Source organism: Molossus molossus, unplaced genomic scaffold, assembly GCF_014108415.1.
Source record: "Molossus molossus isolate mMolMol1 unplaced genomic scaffold, mMolMol1.p scaffold_m16_p_7, whole genome shotgun sequence".
Classification (NCBI taxonomy): Eukaryota; Metazoa; Chordata; class Mammalia; order Chiroptera; family Molossidae; genus Molossus; species Molossus molossus.
Window position 1 is genome coordinate 93,212,130 of NW_023425401.1, and position 23,474 is coordinate 93,235,603.

General features: G+C 39.9%; 1 protein-coding gene across 1 annotated transcript in view; it reads left to right on the forward strand.

The window, feature by feature from the left end:
• Positions 1 to 319: 319 nt before the first annotated feature.
• KLHDC10 (kelch domain containing 10) overlaps positions 320 to 23,474 on the forward strand; it is a 63,174-nt gene continuing 40,019 nt past the window's right edge. The window contains exon 1 of the mRNA XM_036246871.1: positions 320 to 626. Coding sequence (XP_036102764.1) covers positions 455 to 626 — 172 coding nt within the window. The 5' untranslated portion in view covers positions 320 to 454. The remainder of the gene's footprint in view (positions 627 to 23,474) is intronic.

Here is a 23,474-nt window from a genome sequence, read left to right on the forward strand (position 1 = left end):
GCACATCCTATTTCGGATGTCAGTTCTCACGGTTGGAGTCCCGAACCCTGGACAGCCAGGAGTGCCGGTGTCGCCCGGGCTCTTTCTGCGGGCGTGGCCTCTCTCGCTCGGCTTTCGATTGGCCCGCCTGCCCCCGCAGGAGTCGCCGCGACGCGGGCTGGCTTCCGCGGTGGATGCGAATGAGGAGTGGCTGCTTCTGCCTTACTCTCCCCCCACTTTTTTTTAACCATAGCTATGGTTACCACGTCTCTCCCCGCCTCCCTCCACCTGCCAAGAAGACGACTGGCCATTGGCTGCCTGTCACTAAGTCATCCGGTCATTGGTCACTGGTAAAAACCGGGCGCTCCCCCTGCCCCTGTCTCCCGGGTCTCTAGAGGAGCCCAAGAAGGAGGCTCGGCTAGTGCCGCCGGGCCAAGGGCTGCCGGGACCGGGCTGCGGCAATCGTTAGCGGGTCATGTCGGCCGCCCAGGGCTGGGACAGGAACCGCCGGAGGGGAGGAGGCGCCGCGGGCAATGGTGGCGGCGGCGGAGGTAGCGGGGCCGGCGGGGGCAGTGGGGGCAGCGGGGGTCGGGGGACTGGCCAGCTCAACCGCTTCGTGCAACTCTCCGGACGGCCGCACCTGCCAGGTGAGTCGTGGGACGTGGTCCTCTGGTCTTGACAGCTTGCGGGAGCGGCGGGAAGGTGACTGCTACCTTTTCTTTCTTCCTGGCTCCTTTTCTTGGGAGGAGGAAAGGCCCCACATACACATCGCAGAGGGACCGGGGCTTAGAGAAAAGGAAAGGTGTTTTTGAGGTCAGGGAGGGAACAGGAACACCGCGGGGGGGAAAGTATTTTTGCTCAGTTGAAAGCTTTGTGCTGAGAGTTGTGTTTTCAAAGGAGAGTCCACTGTCTCATTGACATTCCCAAGTGTTTCGCTCACTCGGCTTCTAGTCTCGTTCTTTTCCGCAGTTTGATCTTGTAAAAGAAAGATATTGGCTTCTAGCTGTGGAAATTAATTTTCAGAGGGTGCTAAATTGGGGAGAGAAGGGGGAAGAGCGTTCCGAAGAGTGACTTTGTAAAAACCACCTCGAGTGTGTAAAAGTTCGGCGTTCTGATACAAGAAAGGAGGATTAGGCGTGGGGGGTTGTAGGAAGGTGGTTGGGAAACAGCATCAAGAGAATTAGGGAAAACTAGTTACATTATTCATATTTTGGAATGTTCAGAGACAGAACGGATAGTGTGACTGGATTTTAAGGGGAGATAACGAAGATCAAGAATATGCTGATAAAATTATGCCTTGTCTATTCTATAAAAACAGCTGGTTAAGAATTGGAAAAATGTACCCAATATGATTATTTCACATTTTGGCCCACAATTCCCTATTCTCGAGTTCAGATGCTTTAAAAAACAAAGACAAATCAAATCGATGTGTATGTACGAACAGTTGTAAAGATACATTTGTACGTAAATATTCATTGTAGTAGAAGGAAGGTAGGGAACTAAATACCACACAGAAAGTCAAATATTAATTGGGCAATCTTATTTTTACCACAAAGAGAACTATCAGGATGATGTGTTAATCATTCACCATGTTTTTGGTTAATAAAGTTGAAGTTGATTTTATCAGTGGTATATTTAACTGATGAATTTTGAGAACATAATGGTTTTTGAATTATGTTTATTACTGTGCCTTGTACTTCTAAGTAGTCAAAATTGTTATTTGAGTAATTTGAAGATAACAAAGGGAATTTTACACATTCAGTGAGACCGTTGCTTATGTTTGTGATAAGGTTATTGATGTGTGCTAGAAATGCACATTAGCCCATGTTTATGCGTCATTGAAATGAACACTTAAGTACTTTAAAGTATTCAAATGTATAATATACCAGGAGTTGGTTTTGAGTTGATAGTATCAGACTGGATATTTTACAATTGCTAAATAGTACGTGATTTTTAACATGAAAAAGAAAAAAGAAGTCTTTTTTCTTACCCCAAATTAATAGTGAAAACTTATACTTTTGTGTATTGACAAATTAGAAGATAAATCTCTTACGAAAGGCTATCACCAGCTTGTTTTTTATTACTGCAGTCTTTAGGTCTTTGATCTTAGATTAATTATACAATGAGCTTCATAGGCATTTCCAGGCTCCAGTAACCTGGTTGATGCACTTCCTCACTGTCACCACCTGATGGCAGTAGAAGCCATGATTTCTGATAAGGGGCCTCGGTGTGGAGCTGTTATTTCAGTATATCCTTAGCACCCAAGCCCAAGAAGGGCCATTTGTCCAGAGGTAAAGATAAACGTGTTTAAACTGTGAGAATTCATGCAGTGGGGTCATTAACCTCTTCTTTCAGCTTTCTTCTCCTCATTCTTTCTTCCCCAAGTATGTCTTTTCTTCATTCTCAGAATTGAGAACATCTGATATTACAGTATATACTTTGAAATTGTTTCACACCAATGCTTAATTTTTCTAAGTATTGCATTTAAGCTTCCCCTCTCCGTTTGATAGAAAGGTTTTATTTTGAGATGTTTAAAAAGATTTTAGGTGATGGGGAGTGAAAGAAATATCTAGGACTGTTTTATGGCTGACCCTGGAAGTAAAAAATAAACAAATAAATAAATGTTTGAGTCTTTGTAGCTAACATTCTCTTTCCTTTGAACTCTAATCCCATTTTCAGTATTTCATCCTTTCCTACCAAGATGTCCAGATACTGAGCACCCAGCTTCCTTTCTTACTTTTTGCACATCTACCCTCCATCCAGCCCTCAGTGAAACAAAACAAAACAGTCTGGTCTTCCTGGAGCATTCTCGCTCTCTTTCAGTGATAGCACCCTTATCCATGCAGTTATGCAAATAGGAAGCTTGGGCATCCTCTTTAACATTTTCTTTTCCATTGCATTTCAGGTGTAATCAGTCACCAAGTCCTGTTTCTTTTATTTCTGCCCTAACTCCAGTCCATGCAACCATCATCTGTCACTTAGGTCTCCTTTAGGAAAAGATTTCTAAGCAGTCTTCCTGCTTCTACTCTTGCCCAAAATTCGTACAGCATGCTCGTCTTCTGCAAGCACAAACCTTTTCCCATCTCTGTTTACAACCCTTTACTAGCTTTTCATTGCTTTTAAGATAAGGCAAAAGTCCTTAATATGGCCTAAAAGGCACTACATGGTTCTTAGTTAACTCTCCGGTTCATCCTACATCATATGGTCCTGCCCTTTGATCTTTTTCCACCTCCTTAGACATATCATGCTCCCTTCTGCATAGGACCATTGCACATGCTATCCTATCATTCAGGAACCCTCTTACCTACCATTCTGTTCTCTCTCTTTCTCTTTTTTAAACTTTTCTTCCATTGGATCTCAGCTTGATTACACTATGTTTTTTCAGGGAAGCCTTCTCTGACCTGATTTATTCTCTTCCACACTCAAAGCATCATGTGGTTGTCCTGGGCATACTTACCATTTGTGTGTGATTCCTTGCTATGCATGAATCAATACTTTTGAGATACACACACACACATACATATATATTCTTAAATTATAAATTAATGCATTGGCATTATGTGTAAGCAGTTTGTTTCTTGTCAATTTGATTTGATTAACGTGGTTCATTCCCCTATAGGCCCCCCTGACTCTGGACAAATGGATAAAACCAAAGTTCTTAAACATAAAAATAGTGGACTAGACTCTTCATGGTGACAGTACAAATGATATTTTGTGAAACCTTGTTTGAGCTGCTTGTTGCGTGTTTGCTGTCTCCTAAAATACAGTAGTGACTGTTTGCCCCATCGGCCAAGAAATTTCATAGCTTCTTGGTCCTGGATTTTTACTAACTATAATCTCCATACACACAGTTGAAGAATAGGGAACAGTGCTTTTTGTAGAGGCGATATGCAGTGGTAGAGCTCAGGGGCAAGGAGATGATGGGGATAATGGAACCGAAGTTAAGATTGTGATTTACTGTGTGTTTGATTAAATACTATGTATAGTATTAGCTGGGAAAACAGTTAAAACATTGTTGCTAATGTAGGAACTGGAAAACTGATTTAAAAAAAAAAAAAGAGGAGGGAAAATATACCAATTGGTAAAGCTGCATAAAAATAATAATGATATCTTAAAATTTAAAAATGCAATATATGTTCATGATATAAGATCTAAGTGGTACAAAAGAGCATATGATAAAAGGCAAGTTTTCCTTCTACTTTTGATCCCAGCTAATTTGCTTCCTTCCCTAGAAACAACCAATGATAATTTTTTTTTTCCGTATTCTTTCCAGAAAGATGGAGGGGGTGGGGGAAGGGAGGAGGATGGTCACATTTCTTTGTTTGGCTGGGTATTTAAAATGTTTGCAGTTGTGCTATTGCAAATGATGATACAATGAATATTTCTGTACAGATATAACTTTATATGTTGAGTAAGTTTGTCTTTAGGATAAATTCCTAGAAGTGTAGTTGGGAGTCAAAGGATATGTACTATTTAAATTTTGACAGATGTTATCAAATTGCCCTCCACAGAGGTTGTACCAGTTTATGTTCCACTATTGGTGTTGGAGTGCTGGCTTCCCATACCCTTGGTAATAGAGTGGGTTATCAGACATTTTAAAATTGCCGATGTAGTAGGTATATTTTTTTCTATCTTTTCAGTAGGTGTAAGAACTATGTTTCCTTTTTTATAGCATGTTTATATTTTTTATTCATCTGGATATATATTTTTTGTTCATTTTTCTTTCTTTTTAAATCCTCACCAGAGGACATTCTTTTGTACTTATCTTCAGACAGAGTGGGAGGGAGAGAGGGGTGAAGAGAGAGGGAGAAACATAGATGTGAGACACATCGAGTGGTTGCCACCCACATGACCCCAACTGGGGCCGAGGACAAACCGCAACTGAGGTACATGCCCCCAGCGGGAACCGAACCCGGGCCTCTCTGGTCCGCGGGCCTACGCTCTAACTGCTGAGCCAAATTGGCCAGGGCTGTTCATTTTTCTGTTGGCATGTTTAATACTGTTTATGGGAACACTGTTTTTAGGAAATTTTTTGTGTCTTTGATATATGTTGCAGATGTTTTTCACAGTTTGTCACTTGGCTTTTGACTTTGTTTAATAGTATATATTTTTAGCAGAAATGAAAAAATTTACAGTTGTAATTATCAATCTATTTTGGATTTTAAGTTTTGTGTCATAATAAAGGTCTTCCCTATTTCAACATTATTTCTAACTAAAATGAAAATGAAAATTCTGATTTTTTTTCCCTGGTACTTTTATGGGTTTTTTGTTAAGTTAAGCGTACTTATCTGTACAAAATAAGTTGTGTAAAGTATAGAAGTGTATAGGAATCCAGCTTTGCTTTTCTTCCACGTGGCTACCCTGTGTTGAAATATTGTCTATAGGTGTACTTAGTTCCTACATATAATTTTGGGTTCTACAGGACTTTTATTGTTTCATTGATAAATTTACCTATTTATACCTAATGACTTCATTCTTTGATCATAGTCTTCTCTCAGTCTACTTCCCAGGGTTTTCCTAGACATTCTTGTTATGTTTATTCCTTGGTATTTTCTCTTTTTTGTTGCTATTGTAAATGGAGTTTCTACTTCTATTATATCTTTTTTTTTTATCCTCACTCAAGGACTTTTTGCACTTTATCTTAAGATACAGAGTGGGAGGGAGAGAAGGAGGAAGAGAGAGAGAAACATCGAAGTGAGACACATTGAGTGGTCGCCACCCACACGACCCCAACCGGGCCGGGCACAAACTACAACCGAGGTATGTGCCCTTGGCGGGAACCCGACCTGGGCCTCTCTGGTCCATGGGCCGACGCTCTAACCGCTGAGCAAAACTGGCCAGGGCTCTATTATATCTTTTATCTTGTTTGAATATGGGAATGTTATTAATTTCTGAGTATTTTGTACATAGCCATTTTTGTAATTCTAGTATTTTCTGTAAATAGTCATAAAACGATAGTTGTTACTCTGGCTGGTGTGGCTTGGTTGGTTGGGTGTCCTCCCGTGCACCTAGGGGGAGTTGCTTGCTTAATTCCCAGTTAGGGCACATGCCCTGGTTTCTGGCTTGATCCCCTGGTTGGGGGTGTGCAGGAGGAGGTAGATGGATGTTTTGCCCTCACATTGATGTTTTTCTCTCTCTCTCCCTTTTCTTTCCTTTCTATATTTCAATAAAAAAAAAATCTTTAAGAAAAAAATTGTTGTTTTTCTAGGGTTTTGCACTTAAACAATTATAAATTACCAAATAAAGATAGTTTTATCTCTTCCTTTATAATTTTAATACTTCTTTCTTTTTTTTTATCAAGTTGATTTGACTAGTACTTTCCAAAAATATTAAACAATAAGATAGTAGTGGATCTTTATCTTATTCCTGACTTCAATGGCATATTGTTATTGCTTTCCTATTAAGATTAGACCTGACTTTAGATTAAAGTGTACATATTTATCATGTGGAGGTATTCAGCTGTTACCATTTTATTAAGATTTTTTAATGTAGAAGCAAGTTTTGTCAAATGCCTTTTCAGCCCCTATAGGAATTAATGTAATTTTTCTCCTTTGATCTACTATTGTAGTGAATTGTACTAATAGATTTACTGTTACTGGACCATTCTTGCATTCCTTAGTCCACTCACTCTGTAAGCCTGTATTATTTTAAACATGCCGTTGGGTAATGTTTGCTAAACTTGATTCAGAAATTTTGCCTCCTGATAAGCTAAGTTGCTTCGTAGTTTTCTGTGTTTTATCTTTGTTGAATTATGCCACTTTTATAAAAATAACTTCAAACTTTTCTCTCTTTTTCTTTGCTTTTTTCCCCCTTTTCTTTCCCTCCGTGGTTAAATGGCATCGAAGTGAAAGGTTTGGATGAATTGCCAATGAAATTATTTGGACCTTGAGTATTTTGGGGAGATAGTAGCTCTTTAGCAATTATCTCTACTTCTATGATAATTTTTTTAAAATCCTCATCTGAGGATATTTTTCTATTTATCTTCAGATAGAGTGGGAGGGAGGGAGAGAGGGGAAGAGACAAGGAAACATCATAGATGTGAGAGGGACACATCAACTGGTTGCCTCCCGCAGGACCCTGACCAGGGCCAGGGAGAAACCACAACTGAGGTGCATTCCCTTGGCCAAAATCGAACCTGCAGCTCATTGGTCCATGGGCCAATACTCTCTCTGCTGAGCCACACCGGCCAGGGCAGCTACTTCTATGACAATTGAACTGCTTACAATTTATATCTTTTGGAGAAAGCTTTGATAATTTATATTATCCTAGAAAATAATCTATTTCTTCCAAGTTTTCAAAATTATTTGTGTGAAATTGAGCAAGTTTTTTTTTTTTTTTTTTTTGGTTAATCCTCACCTGAGGATAATTTTTTCATAGATTTTTAGAGTGGAAAGGGGGAGAGAGGGAAGAGAGAGAGACACACATCAATTGGTTGCCTCCAGTACATGCCCCCAACTAGGGCCAGGGATCGAACCTACAATCCAGGTATGTGCCCTTGAGCAGGAATCAAACCTGAGACCCTTTGGTGGGAGGGCTGATGCTCTTAACTACTGAGCAACACAGCCAGGGAAGAGCAAGATATCCTTTTATGAGATAAAACAATTTCCTGTGTTCTGTGATTACATTATCACTTTACTCATTATCACTTCTTATTTTGTACATGTAAAGCCTTGAGCCTTTTTCTTTTTTTAAAATATGTTTATTATTATTATTTTTTCTTAGAGAGAGAGGAGGGGAGAGAGAAATAGAACATCAATGTGAGCCCTGGCCGGTTTGGCTCAGCGATTAGAGCCTCGGCCTGCAGTCCCGAGAGACCCGGGTTCGGTTCCTGCTAAGGGGCATGTTTACCTCGGTTGCCGTTTGTCCCTGGCCCTGGTTGGGTCGTGCAGGTGGCAGCCACTCAATGTGTCCCTTTCACTTCGATGTTTCTCTCTCTTTCTCTCCCCCTCCCACTTTATCTGAACAAAAAAGTGGAAAAATGTCCTTGGCTGAGGATAAAAAACAAACAAAAAAAAGAAACATTGATGTGAGAGAGAGAAACTGATCTGCTGCCTACACGCCCTCTACTGGGGATTGAGCCTACAACCTGGGCATGTGCTCTGACTGGGAATTTAACCAGGACCTTAGTCCATGGGACAGTGTTCAATCCACTGAGCCACACCAGCTGGGCGCCTTGCCCCTTTTTCTTGTTTAGAACCAGCTCTTGGATTTTTAAAAATTAGTTCTGTTTTCTCTTTTCTTATTTATTTTTTTCTTTCATTGTTTTAAATCCATCCTTTAGTTTTTCTTGGGTTTATTTTGTGGTTGTTTTTCTCTCTTCTTATGTTGGATGATTAATGTTCTTTTCATTCTTTCCAAGTGTTTAAATTATAAGATTTCTTTTGAATGTTGCTGTAGTTGTGTCCTGTAGGTTATAGGCTACTTGTTACAGTTATTTTATAAATAGCTTGCAATTCCATTTTTTATTTGTTTTCTCTAGCACAAGAGTAGTTAATCTGCCCTGGCTGGTTTGGCTCAGCGGTTAGAGCACTGGCTTGCGGTCTGGAGGGACCCGGGTTCAGTTCCCGCTAAGGGCATGTACCTCGGCTGCAGTTTGTCCCCAGCCCTGGTTGGGTTGTGTGGTGGCGACCACTCGATGTGTCCCTTTCACATCGATGTTTCTTTCTCTCTCTCTCTCCCTCCCACTCTATCTGAACAAAATGTATATATATAAAAAAAATGTCCTCGGGTGAGGATAAAAAAAAAAAAGAGTAGTTAATCCCTTTAAATGTTTTTGTTGTTAATCCTCACCTGAGGGTATTTTGTCCATTGAATTTTTTTAGAGAGTGGAAGGTAGAGAGGGAGGGAGGAAGAGAGAGAGAGAAAAACATTGATATGAGAGAGACACATCGATTGGTTGCCTCTTGCAGGACCCCAACTGGGGCTGGGGATTGAACCTGAAATCCAGGTACATGCCCTTGACTTGAATCGAACTTGAGAACCTTTGGTTTGAGGGCTGAAGCTCTAACCACTGAGCCAAAGTGATGAGGGCCCTTTTAAACTTTTTAACGTTTCCATTTATGTTTTTAATAGCTTTATTGAGATATAATTTACATACAACACAACTTACCATTTAAAGTGTACAATTCACTGGTTTTTAGTGTATTCAGATACATGCAATTATTGCCACGGTCAATTCTAAAACATTTTCATCACTTTAAGAAGAAAACCCATATCTTTTACCTGTCACTCCCTTATCCTCCTGCTCATCTTCCCCTTCCCCAGCCCTAAGCAACCACTAATCTACTTTTCGTCTCTATAATTTTCCCTATTATGGACTTTCTCATATGAATGGGATCATATATTTTATGGGGTTTTTTTTGTGATAGCCTTCTTTCACTTTGTATAATATTTTCAAAGTTTATCCATGTTGCCCAGGTGGTGTGGCTTAGTGGTATAGCGCTGACCCATGCACCAAAAGGTTGCTGGTTCGATTCCCAGTCAGGGCACATGCCCAGGTTTCGGACTTGATCCCCAGTAGGGGTGTTTAGGAGACAGCTGATCGATGTACCTCTCTCATAGATATTTCTCTCTCTCTCTCTAAAAAAAAAAGTCAATAAAAATATTTTTAAAAGTTTGTTCATGTTTATGCACAGGTATCAGTATTTCATTCTTTTTCTTGGCTAAATAATATTCTTTTGTATGGGTATGCCCATTTTTTTATCCATTTATCCACTGATGGACATTTAGATGGTTTCCACTTTTGAGCTATTATGAATAATGGTGCTATAAACATTTGTGTACAGATTTCTGTGTGGACATATGTTTTTATTTCTCTTTGGTATATACCTGGGAGTAGAATTGTTCAGTCGTATGATAATTCTGTGCTCTGTGTTTAACCATTTGAGGAACTGCCAACCTGTTTTCCAAAACAGCTGGAATTTTACATTCCTACCAGAAGTGTATGAGGGTTCCAATTTTTCCACATCGTTGTCAACACTTGCTGTTATCTGACGTTTTTATTTGAACCATCCTAGTGGATATGAAGTGGCATTTTATTGTAGTTTTTGATTTGCATTTACCTGATGACTAACAATGTTGAAACATCTTTCCTTTTCTTCTTTCTTTTCCAGATTTTTTGAGGTATAGTTGACATTGAGCATCTTTTTATGTGTTTGTTGACTAATTCTATGTCTTCTTTGGAGAAATGTCTATTAGAGCCTTTGCATAATTTTTAAAAATACGTTTTAATTGATTTTTTAGAGAGAGAGATAGAAACATCACTGTGAGAGAAGCATTGATTGGCTGCCTCCTGCACGCCCTCTACTAGGGATCAAGCCCACAACCTGGGCATGTGCCTTGACCTGGAATCAAACTGGGACCTCTCAGTCCATGGGATGATGCCTAATCCACTGAGCCACACCAACCGGTTGTCCTTTGCCTAACTTTTAATTGGATTATCTGTCTTTTGATCATTGACCTGTAAGGGTTGTTTATATATTCTAGATATAAGTGCCTTATTAGATATATGATTTGTGAATATTTTTCCCATTCAGTGGTTGTCTTTTCATGTTCTTAATTGTGTCCTTTGAAGCATAAAGTTTTAAAATTTTGATGAAGTGCAGTTTATCTATTTTTGTTGGTCTTGCTTTTAGTGTCAGATCTAAGAATCCTTTGCCTAATCTAAGGTCATGAAGACCTATCCGTGTTCTTTTTTTAAATTTTTATAGTTTCATAGTTTGCCCTTATGTTTACGTCTTTGATTCATTTTGAGTTAGTTTTCATGTGAGGTAAGGGTTATCTCAACCTGCTGTCCTATTGTGTTGGCCCCATTTGTTGAAAATGCTATTCTTTTTCTATTGAATAGTCTTGGCATTCTTATTGAAAGTCAGTTAACCATAAACATATAGGTTTATTTCTGGACTCAATTTTATTCCTTTGCTTTACATGTCTGTCCCTGTGCCAGTACTACACTGCCTCAACTGCCATTGCTTTGTAGCAAGTTCTTTTTTAATCTTTATTGTTGAAAGTATTACAGATGTCCCCCCTTTTTTCCTTAATTGACCCCCTCCTGTAGCAAGTTGTGAAATCAGAAAGTGTGAGTCCTCCTGCTTTATTATTTTTCAGGGTTGTTTGGGCTGTCCTGGGTTCCTTGCAATTCCTTTTAAATTTGAGAATCATCTTGTCAATTTGAAGAACTTAGCTGGGATTCCTGTAGGGTTTGTGTTGAATCTGTACATCTGTTTGGGCAGTATAATAATAATGTTATGTCTTCCATTCCCTGAACGTAGGATTTTTTCCATTTATTTATATCTTTTTTCATTCTTTCAGTAATGTTTTATGGTTTTCAGTGTTCATTTATATCTTGCTTGTCTTTCTTAGTCCTGTTGTCCATGTCCCTTACTATGTTTTCAGCATAGTATTACCTGCAATGAAGATTTCATTTCTGAGTTGGTTTTATTTTTTCCTTCTGTTTTTTTTCTGCCCTCCGCCTGCTTATATTTCATCTCTTTCTGTTGCCTATTTTCCTTGAGTTAAAATTTCTTAAATCTTTTCTGCCCTTGAAACATCTTTAATTTTGGTAAAGCTCATTGTTTTCCAACCCCTATGACCAGCTCTATAAAAGGAACATAAGCTCATTAAAATTTGGAAAATATTAAAAACTTGAAACAAGGGGAAAACCATCTATTGTAATTCCACTTAAAGACAACTATATCAACATTTTGATATTTTGTTTCCCTTTTCGTTCTTTATCAATGAATGTTTTATTTACTACTATGTAAAAATTACATATCTCTTGTAGTAACGGGGTTCTCTTAAAGCTTCTTTTACTCGTAAGCATTTGTTTATATTTTCTGTTATTTTATCCAGTAGAAGAATCTGTTTCTCCTCGATTTATCATATGAATAACCTTTTAGGGTTTTTCCTAGCTGATGTCCTATTTTACTTCTCGCTTTCACAGCCAAGCTTTGAGAAAAAAATTGACTTTACTGTTTATTTTAATTTCTTTTTTCCCCCTCTTCAATCTATTGCAGTCTCACTTCTGCTTTCATCGTTCTACTCACGTGCTCTTGCTAAGGTAATAACTTCCTAATTGCTAAATCCTTTAGAGATCTCCTAGTCTTCATCCTACCCAACCTCTCTAGATTTTGTTTCGACTACCTCCTTAGTAGAACATGGCAATCCACATGATTAGACAAAGTCTTTATTTTTAAAGAGCTCTTAGTTATCCTTTTACTTCTTGAACTTGTCATAGTTTTCCTTTATCTGCTTTTTAATGTTGGTATTTTAAAATATGTCTGTATTTCTTTCTTACTCTGTTTTCCATAGCTGATATCATAATATCCTGACAATGCCCAAATCTGTCTCCAGTGATTCTTTTCCTGGCCTGTTTGCCAATGGATACTAGACATTGACACCCAAGTGATTGATGAGTACCTTATTATTATTATTTTTTGCATTTATCTTCAGATAGAATGGGAGGGAGAGAGAGGGAGGAAGAGAGAGAGAGAAACATCAGTGTGTGAGAGAGACATATAGAGTGGTTGCCACCCACACGACCCCAACCAGGGCCGGGACAAACTGCAACCGAGGTACATACCCTTAGTGGGAACTGAACCCAGGACTCTCTGGTCCATAGGCTGACACTTTAACTGCTGAGCCAAACCGGCCAGGGCACTGATGAGTACCTTAAATTCAACATGTTCAAAAACAATTTTATACTCTTTTCTGCCAAACCTACTCTTCCTTCTGTACTTCTTATCCTGATTTAATGTCTATCTCAGCAATTTAGTGACTCAAGCCAGAAACCTGGAAATCACATTAGATTTTTTTCTTTTGTGTATCCCTTATCTAATTGGTCCCAAAATCTTGTCAATTTTTTCTTCTTACCCTATCTGTCCTGTTTAACCCTTTCACCTCTCCGACCTTATCAATTTCTTTTATTTTGTGTTTCAGCTATATAGAAATATTTGCAACAGATAGTTGCCTTAAATTCTTGGAACAAGGTAGGTTAGGAAAGATTGAAACAAAACAAAACATGCTCTGGCTAGTATGGCTCAGTTGGTTGGGCATCATCCCATGTACCAAAAGGTTATGGTTTTAATTCCCAGTCAGGCACATGCCCGGGTTTTGGGCTTGATCCCTGGTAGGGGGCATGCAGGGGGCAGCTGATTGATGTTTTGTTCTCACATCTATGTTTTTCTCTCTCTCTAAAAATCAATATAAAAATCTTTTTAAAAAATGCAGTTTCCTGCAATACAGGAAATACATTATGTTCAGGATTCTCCACATACCATTTCTTCTTCTTAGAGTGCCATTCTCTTCATTGTCTTTTTTTTTTTTTTTCTTTTTTTTTTTTATCCTCACCCGAGGACATTTTTTGTTCAGGTAGAGTGGGAGGGAGAGAGAGGAACAGAGAGAGAGAGAGAAACATCGATGTGAAAGAAACACATCGAGTGGCTGCCACCCGCACAACCGACCAGGGCCGGGGACAAACTGCAACCGAGGTATGCGCCCTTAGCGGGAACCGAACCCGGGTCTCTCAGGACCGCAGGCCGACGCTCTAACCGCTGAGCCAAACCGGCCAGGGCCTCTTCATTGTCTTTTAAGACCCACCCAAGTATACATTATATGGTTTTTTTCTATTCTCTCTTTTAATACAAATAGCTTATGTGTACTGAGTAGCTACTTTGTGTCTCACCCTGTTCAAGGTATTTTATAAGCATTAACTTATTTAATCCTCATTCTTGTGAGGCAAGTAACTTTTTCATCCCCTTTTGTGATGAGGAACTTAGGCTTAGATAGAAGCTGCATAACTTGCCCAAAGTTTACACAGCTAATGAATGTCAGAGTTAGGATCAGACCCAAAGTGTTAGACTTTAAATCCCATGCTCTTCTTTGGGCCACCACCTTCCTTTGTATATATAAAGGAACGCAATACTTATACTGAATTGTAACTTATTTTGAACTTACTTGCTTACTAACCATGGGCTCTTTAAAGGCAAAAATAATGTCTTTCTATACTATCCCTTTCCACAGAGACTGGAACATTGCCCAGCTTAGAGTAGGCTTTTAGTAAATGTTTGTGAATGAGTTAGTAATTGTCATTGTCCATAGGTATTCATGCAAAAGAGTTGAGCTTAGGTTATTATATATTATATACGTCTAAATATATTTTTAATTTAGGACATACAATTTTTGTATGGCTTTTCTAAATACTTTTTTTCAAGTACAATTTTATGTTAAATATTGTCAGAAATAGTTGTAACATCCTTCCGTCTGTGCCTTGATTCCATCCCTTCTGCCTTTTCAGAACTTTTACATTATTATCACTTTTCTGTCCTGTGTCTTCAACCCCTTTCTCTCCATTGCATCATTACTATAGCATTTGAGCTTGCTCAAGCGCTACCTTTTCTGATCTCTTCCTTTTCTTTTATAGCTTAATTGGTGAAAGCATTAACCAAAGTTGCTGTCTTCATTGCCATGCCTTGTCATCATGTCTTTGAAGCAGGTCTTGCTAAAGTCACAAATGACTTAGATGTGTTGTCAAATCAATGGACATTTTAAAATTTTCATCGTACTTGATCTCTGTTTTGAAACATCCCTTACCCTTGGCTTTGCCGGGCTTCTCTAACATTGGGTTTGGTTTGCTTTTTATGTTTTTAATTCATTATGGTTAATCCTCACTTGAGGATATTTTTCCATTGATTTTTAAGATAGAGTGGAAGGGAGGGAGGGAAGGAGTGGGGAGGTAGAGAGGCATTGATGTGAGAGAGACACATTGATTGGTTGCCTCCTGCACCTGCTCCAACTGGGGCCAGATATTGAACCCGAAACCCAGGTACGTGCCCTTGACTGGAAATCAAACCCATGACCCTTTAGTGAATGGGCAGATGCTCCAACCACTGAGCCACACTGGCTAGGGCCTCCTCATTTTTAAAATTAATTTTTCCCCCCAATTTTTATTAATTTATTTTTGTTACAGATGTTTCTCCTTTTTCCCCACTAGACACCCTCCTCCCCATCCTGCCCCCCTAAATTAATTTTTTAAAACTGATAATTACGCCCTGGCCGGTTTGGCTCAGCCATTAGAGCAAAGAGTTGTGGGTTTGATTCCAGTCAAGGGCACGTGCCTCAGTTGTGGTTTGTCCCCAGCGCTGGTCAGGTCATGTGGGAGGCAACCTATAGATGCATCAGTTGTTTCTCTCTCTCTCTCCCTCCACTTCCCTCTCACTTTATCTGAAGATAAATGAAAAAATATCCTCACTGAAGATTTAAACAAACAAACTAACTAAAATTACTACATAAGCATGGTAAAATTAAATAGTATACAAGGGAGACAAAATCTCCTTTATACCCTGGGTCCCTAGTTTTGTAGTCTCACCCATTTGTTAGAGTTTCTGGTGTATCTTTTCAGAGATAGAATGTGCACATATATGCATATAGGTATGTGTTATCTTTAATTTTAAACAAATTAGAGTACAACATAAAAGTGTTCTTTCTGAACCTGTCTTTTTAAAAATTTTACTAAAAATATATTTTGGGGGTTGGTCTATATTAGCACATTTAGATTGACTTGATTGCATTGTATGGATGTACAATAATTTACCATCCACACAAATGATAGTTATTTAGATTGTTTCTGGTCTTCTGTTTTAAAACATATCTGCAATGCATGGTGATGAGTATTGCCGACTTACTCTTTAATTTGTGTTTTTAAAGTTTTCTTTAAATTATAAAACTTTTAAAAACTCACATATTTATTCCTTTATTTTACTCAACTTTTTCCATCCAACTAGTCTTTAAGTCCTTATGTTTTATTCCCATAGTAATATTAGTAGCAAGGCACTTTTATAAACCTTTACTCATAACCCAATGAGGAGTAGATACTGTTATTGTCCCCTTTTCATAGAGAAGGAAGATGAGACTGAGGGCCATTTAGCTGGCAAGGGACACAGCCAGGATTTGAACATGGGCAATGTGGTTCTAAACTCTGCTCTTCACCACTGTGCTGTGCTCTTCTCTGCTGCCGTCTTTCCCAGTTCTCTGTGATACTACTGTAATGCAGGCCTCCACAGCCTTAGACTGGACTATACTAATCATGGTTTTGTCATTCCCAGTGTTCATTTCCTATTCCCAGTCTTCCTTTTCCTATATACCAAAACAAGATTAATCTTTGAAAACACAACTAGAATTATTGCTTCCCAGCTCAGAAGTGGCTTCTTGTTGCATTTCAAGTCCAGTCTGATCTCATGCTCTTCTGTTTTATATTTGCTATACTGTTAGTGAATTTGCTCCAAGCTTTATCTAATATGTGATCATTGAATTGTCTGTAAGACTAAATAGTGAAATTAGAAGTGTGATGACTAGCAAAAAATGAGATAAGTAGTCTTTGGAGTTGAATGGTGCTTTTTTTGAGTTGTTTCCCTTTTTTACCCATAGTAACTCCTGCCATATGGTTTCAACAAACTGTCAACTCAGTTAATTTAAATCAGATGTGTAATTGATCAAATGTTAACCACAAACATCTTGGTGTCACATAAAACACATTCTTTAAAACACGAAAAAAACCACAAACTTGATGGAGGAATATGAAATTTCTAAAGTGCACTCTAAACTGGGTACTTTAGAAAGAGGTAATATATTTAGCTTTAAATATATGTGCATATAGAAAACAAAATATTGAGAAAACCTTTCAGGAAGAGAAATAACTTCTTAAAGCTATATCAACATTTTCCTACTCAATTATGATTTGAAGTTTGAAACTTATCTCTGCATTTATAGAAAAAATACTTCAATGCAAATGTTTGTGAAATGTTATCTTTTGAAATTTTTTATTTATGAATAAAGAATAGTTGTTCTGCCCTGGCCAGTTTGGCTCAGCAGATGGAGCGTCGGCCTGCGGTCCAGAGAGACCCAGGTTCGGTTCCCGCTAAGGGCATGTATCTCGGTTGCAGTTTGTCCCCGGCCCTGGTTGGGTCATGCGGGAGGCAGCCACGCGACATGTAACTTTTGCGTTGATGTCTGTCTGTCTGTCTCTCTCTCTCTCTCTTCCTCTCTCTCCCTCCCACTCTATCTGAACAAAAAATGGGAAAGTGTCCTCGAGTGAAGATAAAAAAAAAGTATCCTAAGTGAAACAAGCCAAGCAGAAAAAGACAAATACTCATGATCTCACTTACTTGTGGAATATAATGAGGAATAGGGTAGACCCAGAGATGTGGAAGTAGGGTACAGACTAACAACTCTCAGAAGATGGGGTGGTGGGGGGAAAGAGGAGATAAACCACAGAACTTACATGCATGTACGCATAACCATTGGACACAGACAACAAAGCCTGGGATGAGGTGGGGGGGATGGGGAGGAGGGTGTCAATGGGGGAAAAAAAGGAGAAACATCTGTAACAACAACAAAAAAAATTAAAAAAAAGAATAATTGTTCTTTCTGAATATAATGCTTTATGCAGATATCTTACTAGACATCATGTCTACTTTGATATTATTCGTATCTGACATTTTTTAGTTTTGTATTTAAGATATTCTTATTGGCTCTTTGCTTGTTACATTAACAGAATTATTGATTTTTTAGACTAGTTTGTATTTATTTATTTAAATGTTTTTATTGATTCTTTTTTAAAGAGAGAGGAAGGCAGAGAGAGAGAAACATCAATGTGAGAAAGAAACAGCGAATGGCTGCCTCCTGTACGCCCTGTACTGGGAATCGAGCCTGAAACATGGGCATGTGCCCTGACCAGAATCAAACCAGCACCTCTCAGTTATAGAGCTACCTACCTGTCTTTGGTGCTCCTTAAAGGAGTGGATTGCAAAATGTTAGTTCATTAGGCATTGTTAAATGTATTGATTAAAAATCTGTTTTCATATTTAGTCTCCCATGTCTACATTCACCCAGTACATAGTCTTTTTTTTTTCTCTTTCTCTCTCAGAGATGTTTTTCAGGAGAGAGGTTATTCTCTGGATACTCAAGTTAGAGTGCAAGAAATCCAGAAGCCAGAAAAGACCCAATAATGTAGTCTGATTCTTGAGTGAATTATTACTATAAAATTTTATTTCAGTATAATTAGGATACAAAATTAGTTGTTAGTAAGGAAACTGACTGGGTTATTTTGTAGGTTGTAGGGTGAATTTCTATACTCATTCTTTTTTTTTTTTTTTATCCTCACCCAAGGACATTTTTCCATTTTTTGTTCAGATAGAGTGGGAGGGAGAGAGAGGAAGAGAAGAGAGAAACATCGATGTGAAAGGGACACATCGAGTGGCTGCCACCCACACGACCCAACCAGGGCCAGGGACAAACTGCAACTGAGGTACGTGCCATTAGCGGGAACCGAACCCGGGTCTCTCTGGACTGCAGGCCAATGCTCTAACCACTGAGCCAAACCTGCCAGGGCTCCTTTTTTTTTTTTTTTGGTACATGCCCCTAGCAGGTACCTAACCCAGGACTCTCTGGTCTGCAGGCTGACACTCCAACCGCTGAGCCAAACCGGCCAGGGCTCTATACTCATTCTTTTAAAAATTAAAGTTTTGCTGGAGATAAAAAGGAAGGAGATGATACTAAATTAAGAAAACCAGATCTTCTGGAAGTAGTTTACATTTCAAGACAGGCACATTGACACAGCTGCACATAGAGTACAAATGTAGGCAGTCTTTTTAAAAATCTTAAACATAAAAACAATCTATAAACAATAAAAAAGAAACATTTTATCTTTTTCCTTTTTCCCTCTCCTGAAACTCCTTAGGATCATAAAATGTTAAAATTGAAAGACCTTGGAAATCATCTTGCCCTAATTCTACTCAGTGTGGGAATCCCTTTTTTTTTTTCTTTTGTTAAATCTTTATTGTTGAATATATTACAGATGTTCCTCATTTTTCCCCCATTGACCCCCTCCTCCCCACTCCCACCCCCCTCCCGCCTTTTCCCACACTATTGTCTGTGTTCATTGTTTATGCATATAAGTTCTTTGGTTTATTTCTTCCCATCCCCCAACCCCTTTCCCTTTGAGGTTTGTCAGTCTAGCAATGAATTTGTACGTCTTAATCCCTTCACCTTTTTCACCCATTCCCCCAAGCCCCTCCCATCTGGCAACCAACAAAATGTTCTCTGTGTCTATGAGAATGTTTCTGTTCTATCTGTTCATTTTATTTGTAGATTCCATTGTTGATATGTATTCATTGCCATTTTGTTTGTTCAAATATTTTATCTTTTTCTTCAAAAAGACCCTTCATCATTTCATATAATAACGGTTTAGTAGTGATGAACTCCTTTAACTTTTTCTTGTATGGGAAACTCTTTTTTTTTTTTTATCCTCACCCGAGGACATTTTTCCATTTTTTGTTCAGGTAGAGTGGGAGGGAGAGAGAGGAACAGAGAGAGAGAGAGAAACATCGACGTGAAAGGGACACATCGAGTGGCTGCCACCCGCACAACCAACCAGGGCCGGGGACAAACTGCAACCGAGGTACACGCCCTTAGTGGGAACTGAACCCGGGTCTCTTGAGACCGCAGGCCGATGCTCTAACTGCTGAGCCAAACCTGCTAGGGCTGGGAAACTATATGGCCATCGATTCTAAGTGACAGCTTTGCAGGATAGAGTAATCTTGGTTGTAGGTCCTTGCTTTTCATCACTCTGAAAATTTCTTGCCACTCCTTTCTGGCCTGCAAAGTTTCTTTTGAGAAATCAGCTGACAGCCTTATGGGAACTACCTTGTAGATAACTAACTGCTTTTCTCTTGCTGCTTTTAAGATTGTCTCTTTGTCTTGAACCTTTTGCATTTTGATGATGATGTGTCTTGGTGTGGGCCTCTTGGGGTTCATCTTGTTTGGGACTCTCTGTGCTTCCTGGACTTGTATGTCTGTTTCCTTCACCAAGTTAGGAAAGTTTTCTGCCATTATTGTTTCAAACAGGTTTTCGATTTCTTGTTCTCTCTCTTCTCCTTCTGGCACCCCCAAGATGTGAATGTTGGCCCGCTTGAAGTTGTCCCAGAGGCTCCTTACACTATCCTCATTTTTTTGGATTCTTTTTTCTTTTTGCTGTTCTGATTGGTGTTCTTTTGCTTCCTTATATTCCAAATCAATGGTTTGCTTCTTGGATTTACGTTGAATCTGTGTAAATTATTCTTTATTTCAGTTAGTGCCTCCTTCATTTCTAACTATGCTGTTGAATCTGTGTAAATTATTCTTTTTTTTTTTTTTATCCTCACCCGAGGACATTTTTCCATTTTTTGTACAGATAGAGTGGGAGGGAGAGGGAGGAAGGGAGAGAGAGAGAGAAACATCGATGTGAAGGGACACATCGAGTGGCTGCCACCCGCACGACCAACCAGGGCCGGGGACAAACTGCAACCAAAGTACGTGCCCTTAGCGGGAACCGAAACCGGGTCTCTCCGGACCGCAGGCCGACGCTCTAACCGCTGAGCCAAACTGGCCAGGGCTGTAAATTATTCTTTATTTCAGTTAGTGCCTCCTTCATTTCTGACTGTGCATCCTTCATTTCTGACTGGTCCTTTTTTATGCTCTTGAGGCCCTCACTAAGTTCACTAAGGTTCTCACTAAGTCCATTGAGCATCCTTATAAGCAGTGTTTCGAACTCAGCATCTGTTAGGTTACTTATCTCCATTTCGCTCAGTTCTTTCCTTGGGGTTTTGTTCTGTTCTTTCATTTGGGACCTGTTTCTTTGTCTCCTCATTTTGGCTGCCTCCCTGAGTTTGTTTCTGTGTATTACCTAATGAGAGGTATGGGGCTAGCTGAGACCAGATGCTGCTTGTTTGAAAGAACTTAGGAAAACCTGAAGCAGGATCCAAGACAGGCCAATCCTGTGGTTAAGCAAGTGGCAACAGCTTGGGTGGGCCTAAAAGTTGGGTGGGGCGGGGCCTCAGGGAATCACCAGGGCGGGGCAACCAGTGTGAGCCAGGTTGCTGGAGTCCCAGATATGGCAGCTGTCTGCCGCCCCAGGGAAGGGCTCACCAAAGGAACAAAGGCCTCTGACTGCACGCCTGTCCCAGAGAAAGCCCCCTCTCCAGCCCTCGCTCCAGTGCCAAACAGCTCAGTTCTTCCCTGTATGTCTCTGGTGCCCCTGGAGCTGCCTCCCCTCCAAGCTTAGAGGGAGAGAGTCTGATAAGTCCGTGCGTGGGCCCTTTAAGAGGAGCTACCTGGGGCTCCAGCCACCTCCCTGAGCCTCAGTTCTCACTAGTTTTTCCAGCCAGAAGTTATGGGACTTCTCTTCCTGGCACTGGAACCCTGAGCGGGGCACCTGGTGTGGGACGGGGACCCCTCAGTCTTCAGGGAGGACCTTCCCAGCCTAGGTGTCCTCCTGATTTTTATCCGCCACACATGGGTGTGGGACCAGCCCCTCCGCCCCTCCTACCAGTCTGGATGTGGCTGCTTCTTTAATTCCGTAGTTGTAGGACTTCCATTCAGCTCGATTTCAGGCGGTTTTGAATGATGGTTGTTCTGTAGTTTAGTTGTAACTTTGATGTGGTTGTGGGAGGACGTGATACCGCGTTTACCTACCCGCCATCTTGACTGGAACTGGGAATTCCTTTTTTGAAAAAATGTTTTCATTGATTTTTTTTTTTTTTTAGAGAGAGAGGAAGGGAGATTGAGATAGAAACATTGATGTGAGAGAGAAACATTGATTGGCTACCTTCTGCATGCCCCCCCCTACTGGGGATCAAACCTACAACCTGGCCATGTGCCCTGACTGGGAATAGAACCGGGACTTTTCAGTCCATGGGACGGTGCTCAGTCCACTGATCCGCATTAGCCAGGCCAGTGTGGGAATCCTTTCCACTATAATCTTTTTGTTTCCTAACCTTTATTTTATTTTTATTTTTTAGTTGATTTTAGAGAGAGAGAGAAACATCAATTTTTTTTCTACTTATTTTTGCATTCATTGGTTGATTCCTTTTTTTTTCTAAATCCTCACCTGAGGATGTTTTTTCCATTGATTTTTAGAGAGTTGGAAGGGAGGAGGCAGGGAGAGAGAGAGAGAGAAAGAAACATTGATGTGAGAGACACATCGACTGGTTGCCTCTTGCATGTGCCCTGACCAGGGCTGGGGATCGAACTTGAAATCCAAGTATGCGTCCTTGGAATTGAACCTGCAACCCTTCAGTGCTTGGGCCGACACTCTAACCACTGAGCCACACAGACCAGGGCCGTTGGTTAATTCTTGTATATGCCCTGATCTTGGTGTATCGGGACAATGCTCTAACCAACTGAACTACCTGGCCAGGGGCTAAACCTTTATTTTAAAGAGTTGTACTTATTTCAGCCTCTTAGATTCATGGGCTGCTTATTGCTTTGTTAAGAGAACTGTCGGGTAATTTATTGGCTTTAATTATTATAAAGAGTTGCCATAAATTCAACTGCAACTTTTATGAGTTTCTCCCAGCTTTCTCTTCTGGTAGAATATGGAATAAATTTATTTCTTCTTCCATTTAACTACCCTTTTGAAAATAACTATCACATTCTGGGTCTAAATTCTTTTTTATTTTTTAACCTGGGGTCCATCAATTCATGAGTCTGTGGCTGGTCTTCAGGGGATTATATCGTATGTAAAATTGTGAGTATATGTGCATTTTTCTGGGGAGAGAGCCAGTAATTTTTATTAGTCTCAATGGAACCTGATTCCCCACCAGAATTAATATGGCAGACCTACTGGGATGAACCAGGCAATCTGCTTCTTTTGTCTTTGTTGTTATTGTTTTAATTATTATTTTTAATAAGCTTGCAATAAGCCAGCTAGTCCAGAATCTCTGGAACCATTGCACTAGGTAAGGTCTAAGATTCTTGGAACATTTCTAATTTCATTGAGAATTGTAGCTTTAGAGACCATCTGGTATCCATATAGTCTGTGGTGTATTTACAGTTAGTCTATCAAAAGATTCAACTGGTCCAAAGGGTGGGGTTATATTTAAAAATTTATTTCAAAGTCTTGGCAGCCATCACAAACATTAAGAATGTGATGAGGACCCTGGCTGGTTTGGCTCAGCAGTTAGAGTGTCGGCTGGCAAACCAAAGAGTTGCAGGTTTGATTCTGGTCAAGGGCACATACCTCAGCTGTGGTTTGTCCCTGGCCTTGGTCAGGGTTGTGCGGGAGACAGCCAACCAATAGATGTGTCTCTCTCACATCGATCATCGATGTTTCTCTCTCTCCCCTCACCTTCCACTCTATGTAAGCATAAATGAAGAAAATATCCTCAAGTGAGGATTAAAAAAAAAAAAAGGCCCTGGCCAGTTAGGCTCAGCAGTTAGAGCATTGGCCTTCGGCCCATAGAGTCCTGGGTTTGGTTCCCGCTAAGGGCACGTACCTCTGTTGCAGTTTGTCCCTGGCCTTGGGTGGGGTCATGTGGGTGGCAGCCAATTGATGTGTCTCTCTCACATCAATGTTTCTCTCTCTCTATTCCTCCTTTTCTCCCTCCCATTCTATTTGAAGATAAATGCAAAAATGTCCTCAGCTGAGGATTAAAAAAAAAAAAAAAGAATGTGGTGAGGCCCTG